This window comes from Pan paniscus, chromosome 8 (genome assembly GCF_029289425.2).
Source record: "Pan paniscus chromosome 8, NHGRI_mPanPan1-v2.0_pri, whole genome shotgun sequence".
In the NCBI taxonomy this organism is placed as follows: Eukaryota; Metazoa; Chordata; class Mammalia; order Primates; family Hominidae; genus Pan; species Pan paniscus.
In genome coordinates, this window is record NC_073257.2 from 44,450,506 (window position 1) to 44,464,802 (window position 14,297).

Below are 14,297 nucleotides of genomic sequence, written 5' to 3' on the forward strand. Positions count from 1 at the left end.
ACCTCTGCAAATGTTCTGTTTATGAAGACCTCTACAGCATCATTTGTCACTCTCATGTCACTATGGATTTCATCAATATAAATTTATGACAGTGTTACAAGTTTCTAAGCTACTTGCAGTATGAGCCACAACTATCATAAGTACTTGAAAGATCTGGCTACCAGCATTAATAATTAAAAATCTTTACCAAAGACCGCTTTTCTGAAAACCTTGAGAGGAAATAAAATAAAGGGAGAAGAGGGTCGATGAGAAAAAACATGTATTGTAAATACGTATTGTAGTAATTTGTTAAACAGTTACCTTGTTGTACAAGTGCTCTGTTTATGAGAGCACCATAAAAGTGCTTTCTTTCTTTCGTTTTTTTCCCCCCCTCTGTGGGAGAAGGGAAGCAATGAAGGAAATGAAAGAGTTCATTTAAGTGCTATATTCACATAAGGCTAATTTGTAAAAGCTCAATCCAGCTGAATATACTTGCAGCCACCACTGGACCACAAAACTTCAGTTGAGCAGACTAATTGAGATTCTTCACGAGAACTCCCTTGTCTTTGGTAGTTACAGATGTCTCATTAGGCATTCTGTACCTCCCCCTTCTCTAGAATACTAAGTCTGACTCTGCCCGGCCTGAGGACACAGCCTGTGAATTCCCAACAGATTCTAATACACCATCATTGTAAGACAGTTGATTTTGTTTTGCACCCATTTGATTTTTGTTTTTGTTTGTCTCAAACTAAAGTTGCAATTAATAGTGCTATGTTAGCTGCACTGGAATACTGTTTAAAAAAAATAACAACAAAAACTCCAAGACTCCGCCTCCAAGACTGTAACATGCAGGCTAAAGGCCCTATTAAACACTTTCTGTAGTCTTACCCAGAGAAGTGCTTTCTATAAAAGAAGATCATTAGAGCTCATGGCTGGAGTTCAGGGAGAATAGTAAACTCCATAAAATCTTATTTTCTACCCATTTTCAATTCTCTATAGAGATGCAATATTTGAACATTTGACTTTTATTAGACTAGTGAGAGCGTGGACTATTTTTATTTTCTTCTTTACTAAAAAGATGTGTTGTGGACTCCTCTGTGTATTTCTTTAAAAATGCCTAAAGATCTTTGAGGAATTCGAGTCATGGGAAACTACATGTTTAAGTATTTAATTAGAAGCCTCTCCCATGAGCTGGAAAAAATCTCTTGGCACAATTATGGAATAACTATTTTCCCTTCACTGCTGTCTTTTTTTTTTTTTGAGACGGAGTCTCACAGTTACCCAGGCTGCAGTGCAGTGGTGCGATCTCGGCTGACTGCAACCTCCACCTCCTGGGTTCAAGTGATTCTCCTGACTCAGCCTCCCAGTAGCTGGGATTACAGGCGCCTGCCACCATGCCCGGCTAATTTTTTTGAATTTTTAGTAGAGACGGGGTTTCACCATGTTGGCCAGCCTGGTCTCGAACCCTTGACCTCAAATGATTCACCTGCCTTGGCCTCCCAAAGTGCTGGGATTACAGGCGTGAGCCACTGCGCCCAGCCCACTGCTATCTTAATGTTCAATATTGTGGGCTTGCAAAGAAGCGTGGAATGAAACTGAAATAGTAAAAAGGTCTCCATGTATCTGCATTATTGGTGAGTTTTCACTTGTATGTAAGCAACGGCGTGCACACTTAGCACACACACACGTTTGTGTGTATGTTATAAACACACAACCCATCTACCACTAAGTCCAAAGTTTCACCAAATTATTTCATTTGTGCTTTTCACATAAGGAAAAAAACAATTTATAGATTTGTCTCTATCTAAAATATAAACATCATTTTTTGGAGATTATTTAATAATTAACTTACTTTCTCCAGAGTAAAGGGTAAAATTTCTTATTTCTATAAAATTTAAATAAGTGTTTTTCTTCTAATTGGAATGTGACAATGTATTTAAATATACTTTCTTTTCTAAATCTGCAACTACCTTTTCAATGACATTATGAAGGAAGACTTACTAACAAATAAAATTCCACTGATAAATTATTTCAGCTTTTAATATATTTTCTACTATAAAACCAAGCTGTCAAGACGGGAAAATATTACTAGCTTTGTTATTACAAAACAAGTGAGAATTTTTAATTCACAAAGGATGAAAACACAAGACATTAATCTCACTTTACATACAATATTACAATAAACTGATTAGCTGTAGACTAATAAAACATTTAAGACTTCACACACACACACACACACACACACACACACACACACACACACACGTACCTTGAAACAAGAAACACAGGACAATTTTAATCTTTGATATATGTTCATGAACACCAAGAACATCACTGATTTGAGTCTAATTGTTTTCCTGGTATACAATCACTAAATAAGCAAGATCTAAAGCATATTGTATTATTAAGGACATCTTTAGGCAAATATAAACATTCTGATTTAGGGCTTTTTCTCCCCACCCAAAACAATCTGCTTTAGCTATCAAGTAGTTTGGTTTGTTATCAATTTAACACGCTCACAACAACAAATACAGAATTTCTACCACAAAATTCAGGTGAGAGGTTTTTAGACAGATCATACAAAAAAATACTTGTTCCCAAGGAAGGCAATCTGTAAATTATAAATGCAACCCTAAGAAAAAAAAAATCCTGGTCACAAATCACTCGCTTTCAAATATTGATGGAGAAATAAAAAGTGTACGTTGTGGGTGGAGAAATGTTGGCATGGAAGAGAGGAGAAAAGGTATGAAATGAGGAAAGTGTTATTTGCCACAGGAAATATTGGATTCAGTTGATTTTTAAAAATGAGGTATAAGAGTATGCCAGTAAATGAAAAAACAAAAAAATTAGAAACCAAAATGCACATTTCCAATGGAAAAATCTCTAAACCTCTTATAGTTTTATTAGACATTTCATGTACAGAAGTTAATCTAGAAAAATACATTTTAAAAATCTTCAACAGACCATGCTCCCTGTAACAAAACCTTCCAAACCCTGTGTTTTATTATACAAAGCAATCTACATTAGTAGGTAAAAAGAAATTCTCAAATTTAGCAATGTCATTTTCCACCCAACATCCATCTAATTTACAGATGGGTTTCCACTATTCATACTGGAATTAGAATTCTGTAATAAATTTTTTCTAATATTTTCTGTACATATTAAATAACCCAAAAGGTTCCTCTTGTAGTGCATGTGCCATTTAGAAAGTCTATTCAGTATTTTTCCAGTACCATTCTCATTACAGTGATTTGCCTGTAAATGTAGTTAATATCTAAAAGTGCACACAGTTAACTTTCCCAAATAACGGACTATTTCTGGAGGAAACCTAATATTCACAGAAAAGATTACCAATAACAATGATTAGAAATGTAGGGTTAGAATGTACTCTGAGACTATACAACACAATTATATACACAAGCTAAAGGACATTAAGTCTTTAGCCTATATTTACATAAAATAATGTGTGTTTCCACAGGGTCATACCAATAACTCAGTATGGTACTAGATATAATTAGGATTGTTAGCTACAATTCAGTATAGCAAGACAGCCCTAAAATGCCCTGAACTGACTTCCACTAACTAAAACTCCAGTATATCACAGTGTTTTAAGTAATATTAGTGTGCTGCCCAAACAAGCAACTAAGATATCCAGTAAGGATGCTGTGTAACACAGTAAAAGACAGCAAGCCTTCATCAAGGGGTTATTTTGGGGTTATAATGAATTTTGGCACTTAAGACTGCCACTGCATGCAGAAACCCCGAAAAAGAAATACACAGGTTTCAAAATGGATATACTTCATTTTGTTTAAAATGCCCAAGAGCCTTTGCAACATAACTGAAAGTATTGTTCTATCAAGTCATGAATCTTGAGAAGAAAGTACATTATCCAATTTCAGGGAAAAAAATACAGTTTTCTTACCAAATTATCCAGTGTATATGACTGGTTAGAATTTTAAGTTTTGATTTTTACTGAAATTCAGAGTATGAAATGCAAACATTCAGGATAAAATGAATTCATAATTACACGCAGTTATATCAACTTGCAACAAAGCAGCAAATATGAGGGCCTAACACACATCTCGACTCTCCCCTTCCCTTCTGATCCCTCAAAAAAAAAAGTGCAAAATCAAAGAGTCACTGCTTGGTCCAAAAAATAAAATACATTGTGTATAAACATTTGAAATCTGATGGAATCCAGCTTCTATTCCACAGGTTGTCTTCAGTAAGAATCAACGTCCGAAGATGGAACTCAGTTCCAGAAGAATTAATTCTACAATCTGATTCTGGTACACAGTATGAACTGCTATATTACCAGTCTCTTTTTCTGGTTTTAATAGAGTGGGACCAAAAACAATTGCTATACTCTGATAGGTCATTCGATTTTTCTCTCCATTTTCTATAACTCTGAAGGGAAAAAAAGAAGTTGTTAAAAGAGAAAATAAAAGAGAGGGAAAATTCTTCAAATGGTATTATAAACCTAACAGTTTGCATTTTAAAAAGAGAAGTAATACTTATTTTCCTAAGGTGATGCATAAACTATTTAACCAAGTAGAATTCTGTCTAAATGCCATGTGAAGCTTTCTTTTTGATAAACACAGCTGAAAGATACAATTAAGCATACTCTAACAAACTTAAAATGTGTGATATTTTAGCTTAGTTTTTAAAATAGAACATTTAAGTATTAGTTACAATTCAGGTAACAGTGACTGCTCCATTAAGTTGATGGGAAAAAAATCTCATTAGGGTGTGGAGATTAAACTTTCCATTTTACTCATTTTACGTAATTTCTTTAAAAAAAAAACTCTCTAGCTGGGATTTTTTGTTTTAGTATTCTAGTGTACTTTCTATCAGATGAAAGAACTTGGTTATTAAAGTGGCTATGTAGTAACCTAGAACCATGACGGTAACTTAATACACCTCAATTAATATCCAATCTCATCTTCATATTAACCTTAGCAACAATTTCTGAACACCTACTATGTGCTAAGCATTACATAAATACTTCACATATAATACCTACTTTACTGTATTCTTCATAGCAAATCATTTACCCATGACAGACTGATACTAAAAGGAGTTGAGTAACTTTTTCAAGTTACAAAGACAGCAAGTAGCATAGCTGGGATCCAAATCTGGGTCTGAGTGACCCTGGCCCCACAGGCCTTCCCGCTTCCCCTTGTGCTATACCACATCCCATGACTGGGCAGTCCTCCTACCTTCTGAGATGTCGGAAAAGAATCTGCATTGTGTCTTGGTTTGGCTTTGGCAACTGTCTGATTAGGTCCTTAACAGCAGCGACTCGCTGTCTTGGTTCTTGCTCTGAAAAAAGATAATAACCAGATATTTTACAGCAAATTCTTATGAAACTGAAAGCAATGTCACAGTTTGGAAGCTGATATTTGGTAATACACAGTGACATCTGGTGGTCACATTTAAAATGTTTGGAGTAAAACAATCTGTTGAAAATACTTGCTTAAAGTAAGATAAAAAAAATTGGGTGGCTTAATCTGTGCAAAGAATTTTCAATATCTAGAAAAAACTGAGTAGAATTACATACTTACTAATTGCATTAACAAAATCATTAAAATGATTAAATGTAAAAAGAGGTTCTGGTAATTCTCGAAAAAACATTTTGAGGGCTCCAGTAATGACATGAATATCTTCCCATTTACTGTCATTCAAGTCCAATTTCTCATCTGAAAAACAGCAGGAATTGGACATTTTAAAAAATTACTTTAAGCCAGTTCAAAAAGTTATGAGTGATGCATCTGAATAACAACAGTAAATATAATCTTACCATGATTGACTGCAAACCTTAGTTTCTGGATCACTGCGAGGTTGCCACTTACTCTGTATATCCCATCAATATCCAAACCTAAGAGACAATAATAATTTGTGTGTGTGTGTGTTTAAAGTACTTCTTTGCCTCTTCTGAACACGTTTGCATGTGTCAGAATTCCCACTCATTTGCATTAGCCTAAAATCAAATGGGCAAATATTCTTTTTCTCTAAATGGCTTCTGGTAGATGCTTGGCAGGGGAGAGAGATGGAGATTCGCTCTGAATTCTGTTTAATAAACAGCAATAATTCTACTCTGCTCATCATATAGACTGTGAATCAGCTCAAGGAAATGGTTTCATTAATCTTAAAACACTAACAATTTCAAATTTCTGAAAACATCTGGGGATAATTCAAAATTAAAGGAAGTCAGCAGGTAAAATCAGCCCATGCATATTTTGCATACCATTTTATAATGTAAATGCACATATTGTAAAAACTTTATTGAAAGCATCTGTCATATTAAGTGTTTGTAATAAGTAAACTTAATATAACCACTAAACTAATGGTTCTATAAAAACAATACATAATTTGCTATAATTTATTATTTTCTTTTATATGTGAAACAGAATCATCTGAAATTCATACAATTAAGCCCCGAAATTTCAGGTATTCATTAAATGATAATAGTGTACAAATTTACTAAAGCACATTATTGAATGTACTATTCATTTAGCTTCAAATTAAGACAATAGTGTAGTATCCCTATTGCCATGTTGACAAGAAGAGTCAATGGGACAAGAGATCTGTAACTGGCAGAAATTACAAATTGAATTATGTGTTTTAATTGTACAAAATTTCTTTCATGATATACAGAGATAAGTTAATGTGATTACAATATACTACTAATGTATATAAAACTAGTATAAATATTATAGCTATGTTTAAATTAATCACAATAGAAATTAGTTTGTCCTATTTTACAGAAAATGACATAAAAATTTTTATCTCATGGTTGACTTAACCATTTAAAATGTCATCTGATTTTTAGAACAGAAGAAACTTAGTAAGTAAACACAATCTCCTCAGATCTTATACATTGTCAAATTATTTCTTAAAAACAAGCTCAATTTCACAATCACTACCTTCTTTATTTTAAGCAAATGCTTAAATGAAATGGCATCAAAGAATAGCATATACTTAATTAACTGTGAGTACCAAACATTCAGTAGATGCCTGCAGAGATCTTAATTTGAAACAGGTGTAAACATGTAAGTATTTGTAAACAAAATTATTTTCTTAACATCTTAGGACTATAAGGAACTTTTGTTTGCATCACTCAAAATCATAAAAATTCTAGGAATTTTGATGGCAAAACAAGAAGCTGGTTTGCTTAATGTTAAAAAAAAAAATCAAAATCCTTCTCTTACCATGTTCTTCAACATGTTCAATACATAACTTCACAAACTTTGGTACTGTGCCATTCTCTCTCTGACACAGATTAGCGAGATTGGATCCAAATACCTGATCTGAAAAAGATTTATTTTTAAAAAGTCAATCACCTTGCTGAAATTCAGTTCATGAAATGGCTAACTATTCAGAGTGCAACAGAAACATCCAGCGTAACCAAATATTGTTTAACATGGCCCTATGCCTTATGCAATATGCATCTTGCCTACTTCTTCATTTTCACTTCAAACAATTCGTTTCCAAACTCATACACACCCTTACTCACTCTTGCCTGAAAATTCTTTGTACTTTCTACTGCTTTTGCAGAAAGCAATTTTCCACCCAATTTGGCTCCTTCTTATCACTCCTGGTCTCAGCTAAAATGTCACCTACTTTAATAACCCCTCTGACCATCCTTACCTAAGAGAACCCAGTTCTAGACACATTCTATTTTATTACTGTGTTAGATTCACAGCATTTGTTACTATTTCACATTATCTTGTCTACTTCCTACTTGAGTATAAGTTTCATGAGGGCGAGGACCAAGGACCATGTAGTTCCTGAACACCAACAGGTATTCATAGCACCTGGGCTTGTGCCTGGCACTTAGTAAATACTTGATTATTTTAAAAACTATTAAAATAAGCATATGTCCGTCCATCACGTACCAACATTTGATTTCACGAAATACATTTCAAATACTCTTCTATTGATCTTTCAACCCAACAGTTTTGAAATTCCATATTAGTGGTAAACGTTCAGGAAAACAAACAATTTGAAGTGATGAATAAGGACATAAAGTGACAACAGTTTATATTTCTCAGGGAAAAGGCCTGGTGAACAAATTAGCAACAGTTTCTATTCACTTATTTGCCAGGCTTTTTTTTTTTTTTTTAAGTTTTTAAAGACTCTAAACTCATCATACAAATTCATATGCTTTATTGGAGAGTACCTAATTTGAATTAATCAGCTAGTCTCTTCCTAGAAGTCTTAAATACCTTTTTTATTTTATTTTATTTTATTTTTTAAGACAGTCTTTCTCTGTCACTCAGGCTGGAGGACAGTGGTGCAATCATAGCTGCACTGCAGCCTCTAATTCCTGTGTTCAAGCAATCCTCCCACTCAGCCTCCTAAGTAGCTAGGACTACAGGTGTGTGCCACCACACCCAACTAATTCTTTGTAGAGAGAGGGTCTCTCTATGTTACCCAATCTGGTCTTGAGTTCCTGGACTCAAGCAATCCTCCTGCCTCCCAAAGTGGGGGGTTTACAGATGTGAGCCACTGCACCTGGCCTTAAATACCTTCTTAATAAAACTGGCTTGCGTGTTTTAATGCAGATGCTTCACAAATAGACGGTCTTTGTTAGAAATTTCATAATAATCAGAGACAGAGATATACATTATAGACTACATTATCTTTACTTTTATTTTTATTTACGAATAAATGCCATTGTTTTAAGTCAGGTATTAGAAAATTTTGCCTTTGGAATTAAACACTCTCGTAAGAACTACATACACAAGTAATGTGATTTTTTTAAAGAATATTTTCCTATAAAAAAGATTCTGTTAGTCCATTATAGTGCTTATAAATGAAATAACAAGCAAATAAATTAGTTAGAAAAAAACGCCTTATGCTAATTTTTCAGTTACCTTAAATGACAGCCAAGGGTAAAAATTATTTGTTCATTTTTCTTTCTATTGTTAGTGATATTCAAAATTTCTTATTTATTGTGATCTTTGCATCTCAAAACTAAACTTTTCATTGTCACAATTTCTAAAAGTCTGCCACCCATCACATCCATGTAGTTCCTCTGAAACAGGCTTTCTAAAAGTTTAGTGTGTTATTTATGTCTGTCCACTGCTTTAGTTAAAATAAACTTTAAAAAAAACTATTTTAATTACTTAATGTCTTTTAATCACTGTACTTGAATACTTGAATAAAGAATAATATTCTTACTGTTTGAAAATGTTTGTTTTTAATTTGAAACATTTTATTTATGACGTAGGCCAATATTCATTATTATCAACAATACTTCTCCTACCAACCTTTAATATAACCTTTTTCACGAACAGCTTGCAAAGTGGGGCGTCGTGTAAGAAACTTCTTTAAGTTTTTCTTGGTTTTTTTCTGTTCTGAAGAATCTATGCTAGATACTTTAAAGGCTTAAGACAAAAAGACAGGTAATGAGCATTTGTAAAAATAAAGTTTTTTTGATACAAGTTTTTCCAGCTAGCATGCAAAACATATTAACCTCATATGTCAAGATCATAGTACAGTTCAGTTATTTTAACTTTAATGTGGTTTAAGGACAAGATGTGAAGAATTACATTAACACAGACCCCATTTCAAAGTTATAAACCAAACAAAACATTTCATTTTTATCACTAAAAACAGATGACAACCGTACCTTCTATGGTATATCTGCCAAGACATCCCTAATTTACTCTAACATATTCTTTATTTCATAAATGATTAACTACTTATCTTTATTGATTCTCCATCAGTTTTAGAAGGTAAAATGACCACCAAAAAGTAAAAATACATAAAATACACAACAAACAAAACAATCCCTATCTTCATTGAACAAGAAAACTGGAGATACGCACAAATATATAGAGATATAAATATAGACATATAACCATCATAACTATTATACTTGTATTTTAAGCTAACTTTCATCATAATTATTTGTACTCTAAGCTACAAATGGGACTACACGGAAAATGTCCTCCATTGCCTTTAGTCTTGATTTTTCTGTAATAGTAACAAAAATTCAAAAGGTATATTTCTTGAAAATAATTCTATTTGGGGGAAGTTGAGAGCAAGAAGAATCTATAATATAGAATAAAAAATAATCACATTTTTATGTTAAATTGCTACCTGTTGACAATGTCAGTAATAGGCCTAAAGTTCATTAGAAATACAGAAAAGTAGTACTGATTTTCTAATCATTCAGTTAATATGAAGGCCAAAAAGTTCTCAGTTAAACATGTGGATTTGTTAAAACAGACTGAACAAAGTACCAAGTCACAAAGCTAATGGCCTATTTAAGCAATGTAATTCATAAGGGGCCAACATTAGAAAATGTTTTTCTTAAAGCTGCTGGCTTTTGCTATGCTCCTTTCTGTAGTAAGATCTGGAGATAGAAATGCTTGCATCTGTTTACATGCACAGACACATCCTAGTCCAGAGATGGATGCCTGGTGTCCAGTAGGAAATTATGGTACATATTCCATGACTTTTGACTTCTTAAAAAGTATAAGATTCTATGTAGAATCTTAAACAGTAAGTATATATTTTTAAATCAATGAAGTTCAGCTTCCTAGAGGCCTCAACAGAAATGCACTACACTTCTTCTCTGAAAGTAGCACAATACCTTAAAATTAATGTGATGCCACAGGATGCATACTATGAGGCTGAAAAACGACAATAATGAGTTAACAAGAAGAAAGAGCGCTGACACACTGAGATTGCACTTGGTTAACTGCACAGCCTTTTGTAACATTGGACATTCCATTCAGCTTTTATATATGTATTTAAAACCTTCAAAAAGCTAAGAGAACAAGCACAAATCCTTAGCAAAATAGGGAAAGGACAACTTACAACGAAGCTTTTTGGGATCCTTTTGTTCCTTTTCTTTATCATGCTTTTCTATTCCTGGTGAATCCGGTATCTCCTCTTCAATTCCTTCATCAGTTTCTACTGCCTATTGGTTAGATATTTCCCAAACACATATTACACTTCTAGTATTACTATAGTTGGAATGGCATAATTCTCACAATGACTATTGTAAATGACTCTTCCAAACAATTTTAGGAAACCAATTAGTATACAGTATGTATGACTTAGATATTTGATAAATACTTTTTTTCTCCCTAGATGGCATCAATTTTGATTTTTTTAAAAAAGAAATTGTTGCTGAAAATTCACAGGATAATGGGTTAGTTTACACTGATGATGAGGCTATCTTGCCTCATTTTAATCAACTGTATATTAGTGACACTAACAGTTAAAAGGTTAAGGCTATAATCTATGGTGAAAAACACAATAGAGCTACATTCTCTGACAACAGTATAAGACTTCTACACATGGACCTGACAAGAGTATTACCCTGTAACAACAGGACAAGACTCATACTTCAGATTCATGGTTGTCAACGGAAAGAAATCCTAGAGCGGCCAGGCGTGGTGGCTCACACCTGTAATCCCAGCAAAGACTTTGGGAGGCCAAGGCAGGCGAATCACCTGAGGTTATGAGATTGAGACCAGCCTGGCCAACATCATGAAACCCCCTGCCTCTACTAAAAATACAAAAATTAGCCGGGCATGGTGGCACACGCCTGTAGTCCCAGCTACTTGGGAGGCTGAGGCAGGAGAATCGCGTGAACCTGGGAGGCAGAGGTTGCAGTGAGCCAAGATCGCGCCATTGCAGTCTAGCCTGGGTGAGAAAGTAAGACTCTGTCTCAAAAAAAAAAAAAAAAGAAAGAAAGAAAAAAAAGAAAAGAAATCCTAGAGCTCATCTATAACTAAGGTCGCTTGTACAGATTAAAGAATGACTGAGTTCTCAAAGCTAAAAACCTTTGCTCTGCCTTCACATGGAGATCTTTACTCCACCTGGAATTTATTTTTGTGGATGGTTTAAGGAAGGGTTCCAGTTTTTTCTTGGATTCCCAGCTGCACCAGCACCATCTGCTTCCTCTACAGTGCTCTATCTGGCATAAAGTGTCCACAGGTACGTGAGTCTGTTTCTAGGTTCTTTATTCTGTTTCACAGGTATGTATGCTTATCCCTGCACGGATACCATACTTTATTAATGAATATGGCTTTTTAAAGACTTGACATATGATGGTGCAAGTCCTTTTACTTTCTTCTTCAAGAGTGTCTTAGGTATTCTTAGTTTTTTGCATTTCTATATAAATTTTAGAATAAGCTTGTCAAGTTCTACCAGAAAAACTACTGGGATTTTAAATGAGATTCAAAAATCTCGAATCTGTAAGTCATTGGAAGAAAATTGTATCTTTACATTATTGAATCTTTAAATGCATGAACAGAATATACTTCTCATTTAATTAGGTTTTCTTCAGTGTCTCTCAATAAAGAGTTGTAATTTTCCCTGCCAAGTTCTTGCACCTCTTGCTACATTTAGTCCTTGGTATCTTCTGACACTTTGGAAACAGTATGTATTTTAAAATTTCTTAATCAAAAATATAGGCCAGGTGCAGTGGCTCCACACCCGTAATCCCAGCACTTTGGGAGGCCAAGGCTGGCAGATCACTTGAGGTCAGGAATTCGAGACCAGCCGGGACAACATGGTGAAACCTCATCTCTACTAAAAATACAAAAACTTAGGCAGGTGTGGTGGTGGGTGCCTGTTATCCCAGCTACTTGGGAGGCTGAGACAGGAGAATCACTTGAACCCAGGAGACGGAGGTTGCCGTGAGCTGAGATCATGCCATTGCACTCCAGCCTGGGTAACACAGCAAGACTGTCTCAAAAAAAGAAAGAAAGAAACGTGTGTGTGTGAGTGTGTGTGTGTGTGTGTGTGTGTGTGTGTGTGTGTGTGTGTGTGTATATATATATAAAATCATCTCTCTTCACTTGGCTTATTCCCTGAGCCTGTAGGTCTCAATTAAAAAACAAAACAAAACAAAAATCCACTTTTTCTGCAAGGCCTTCCCTAACTAATACACTAGGTTTGCCCCTACTTAATCGGTGTTTTTACAGAATGCTGTACACCCCTACCATCGTAACACTCACCACATTTCATTTTATTAACTGTTATCTGTCTTGAATAATCATCTGTCTGTGGCTATAATCTCAGCCTAGGAAAGTGCAGTATCTGACTGTGTGCTGCTATGTCCCCAGTGCATAAGGCATTCACATATTTGTTAAATGAATGCACGCATACTTGCTTTCAAGAGACAGTGAACAGACTACTGTGACTAGAGCTGAAAGTCCATATTGGGTAAAATAGAAGGTGCATTTTGAAAGGAGAGATTGGGCCTACACCGTTGAATTTTAATGAATCACAGAAAGTTTCTGAGCAGTAGGGGATTAGAAAATTGACATTAGGAAGTTTCATATGGCAATGGCATTAAGGATGAATCAGTGATAGGTGAGATTAAATAAGGAAAAAACTGTTTAGGAGGTTACTCTTATTTTGGTATTAAGATATAAAGGCCTGCCCTCATGGTTTCAGGAATAAACGGAAAAGAAAGGACAAGATTCAGAAATATCATGCAATATTACAAACTACAAAGGAAGAATTTATATATAGCTTCATAACTAATTTGCTAGAAGAGGCAAAGTTCTCTTTTATTTCCTATCAGTAGTATCTTTCATTTCTTTCATTAATATAATATGATCCTCAATGAAGAGCCATGTCCCCATATGGTGAAAGGTGAAAAGGAGAATACAGAGTATAAAAAAGTGCAAGCCAGGCACAGTGGAGCACACTTGTAGTCCCAGCTACTTGGGAGGCTGAATGGGAGGATTGCTGGAGCCCAGGAGTTCAAGGCTGCAGTGAGCTATGACTGTGCCACTGCTCCAGCCTGGGTGATGGCGAGACTCTGTTTCAAAAAAAAAAGTACAGCTCCCAGCTGCTTACTAACGTTCTTACTAACATACCTGCAGAATATAAACCCAGGATTATTTTTGGTTGTTGTATATAAAGAAGAAGAAATATACTAGGAACACAAGGGTACTGAACAGCTTGGAGGGGAGGGGCGGAAAAACTAGAGAACTGTCACTAGAAAAGAAAAAGTGCTAATGAAGAGACTACAGCTTCTTTCATTTCATAAGCTCGCCTCAGACTTCTTCCACCAAATAGTATTATTTCCAACTCATTCAGTTATTGAATAAATACTATGTAGTAAGCACCATTTACCCCTTCTTTTTGAACTATTTCTTTTCAGCCAATGCCTGATGTGAACATTATTTCAAATCCACTGGTAGCAAACATCACATAAGTGAGAATGTTAAATCATTCACCAGCCCTGGGAGGCTGCTAAATTGACCATTGTTTTTTCCATCTCTGTCAAACACATATAAAGTGTCTTTTCACATATAGATTGCAATCCGGATATCCAA

The 14,297-nt window shown here is 34.7% G+C and overlaps 1 protein-coding gene across 10 annotated transcripts in view; it reads right to left on the reverse strand.

Annotated features, from left to right (window-relative positions):
* Positions 1-2,844: 2,844 nt before the first annotated feature.
* The window catches only part of ARHGAP12 (Rho GTPase activating protein 12), a 128,268-nt gene continuing 116,815 nt past the window's right edge, over positions 2,845-14,297 (reverse strand). For all 10 annotated transcript variants that reach the window (XM_034930255.3, XM_063607327.1, XM_034930260.3 and 7 more), the window contains 7 exons: positions 10,813-10,915; positions 9,255-9,371; positions 7,191-7,289; positions 5,780-5,857; positions 5,544-5,678; positions 5,199-5,301; positions 2,845-4,386 (listed from right to left, as the gene is read on the reverse strand). In XM_034930255.3, coding sequence (XP_034786146.1) covers positions 4,212-4,386; positions 5,199-5,301; positions 5,544-5,678; positions 5,780-5,857; positions 7,191-7,289; positions 9,255-9,371; positions 10,813-10,915 — 810 coding nt within the window. In that variant the 3' untranslated portion in view covers positions 2,845-4,211. The remainder of the gene's footprint in view (positions 4,387-5,198; positions 5,302-5,543; positions 5,679-5,779; positions 5,858-7,190; positions 7,290-9,254; positions 9,372-10,812; positions 10,916-14,297) is intronic.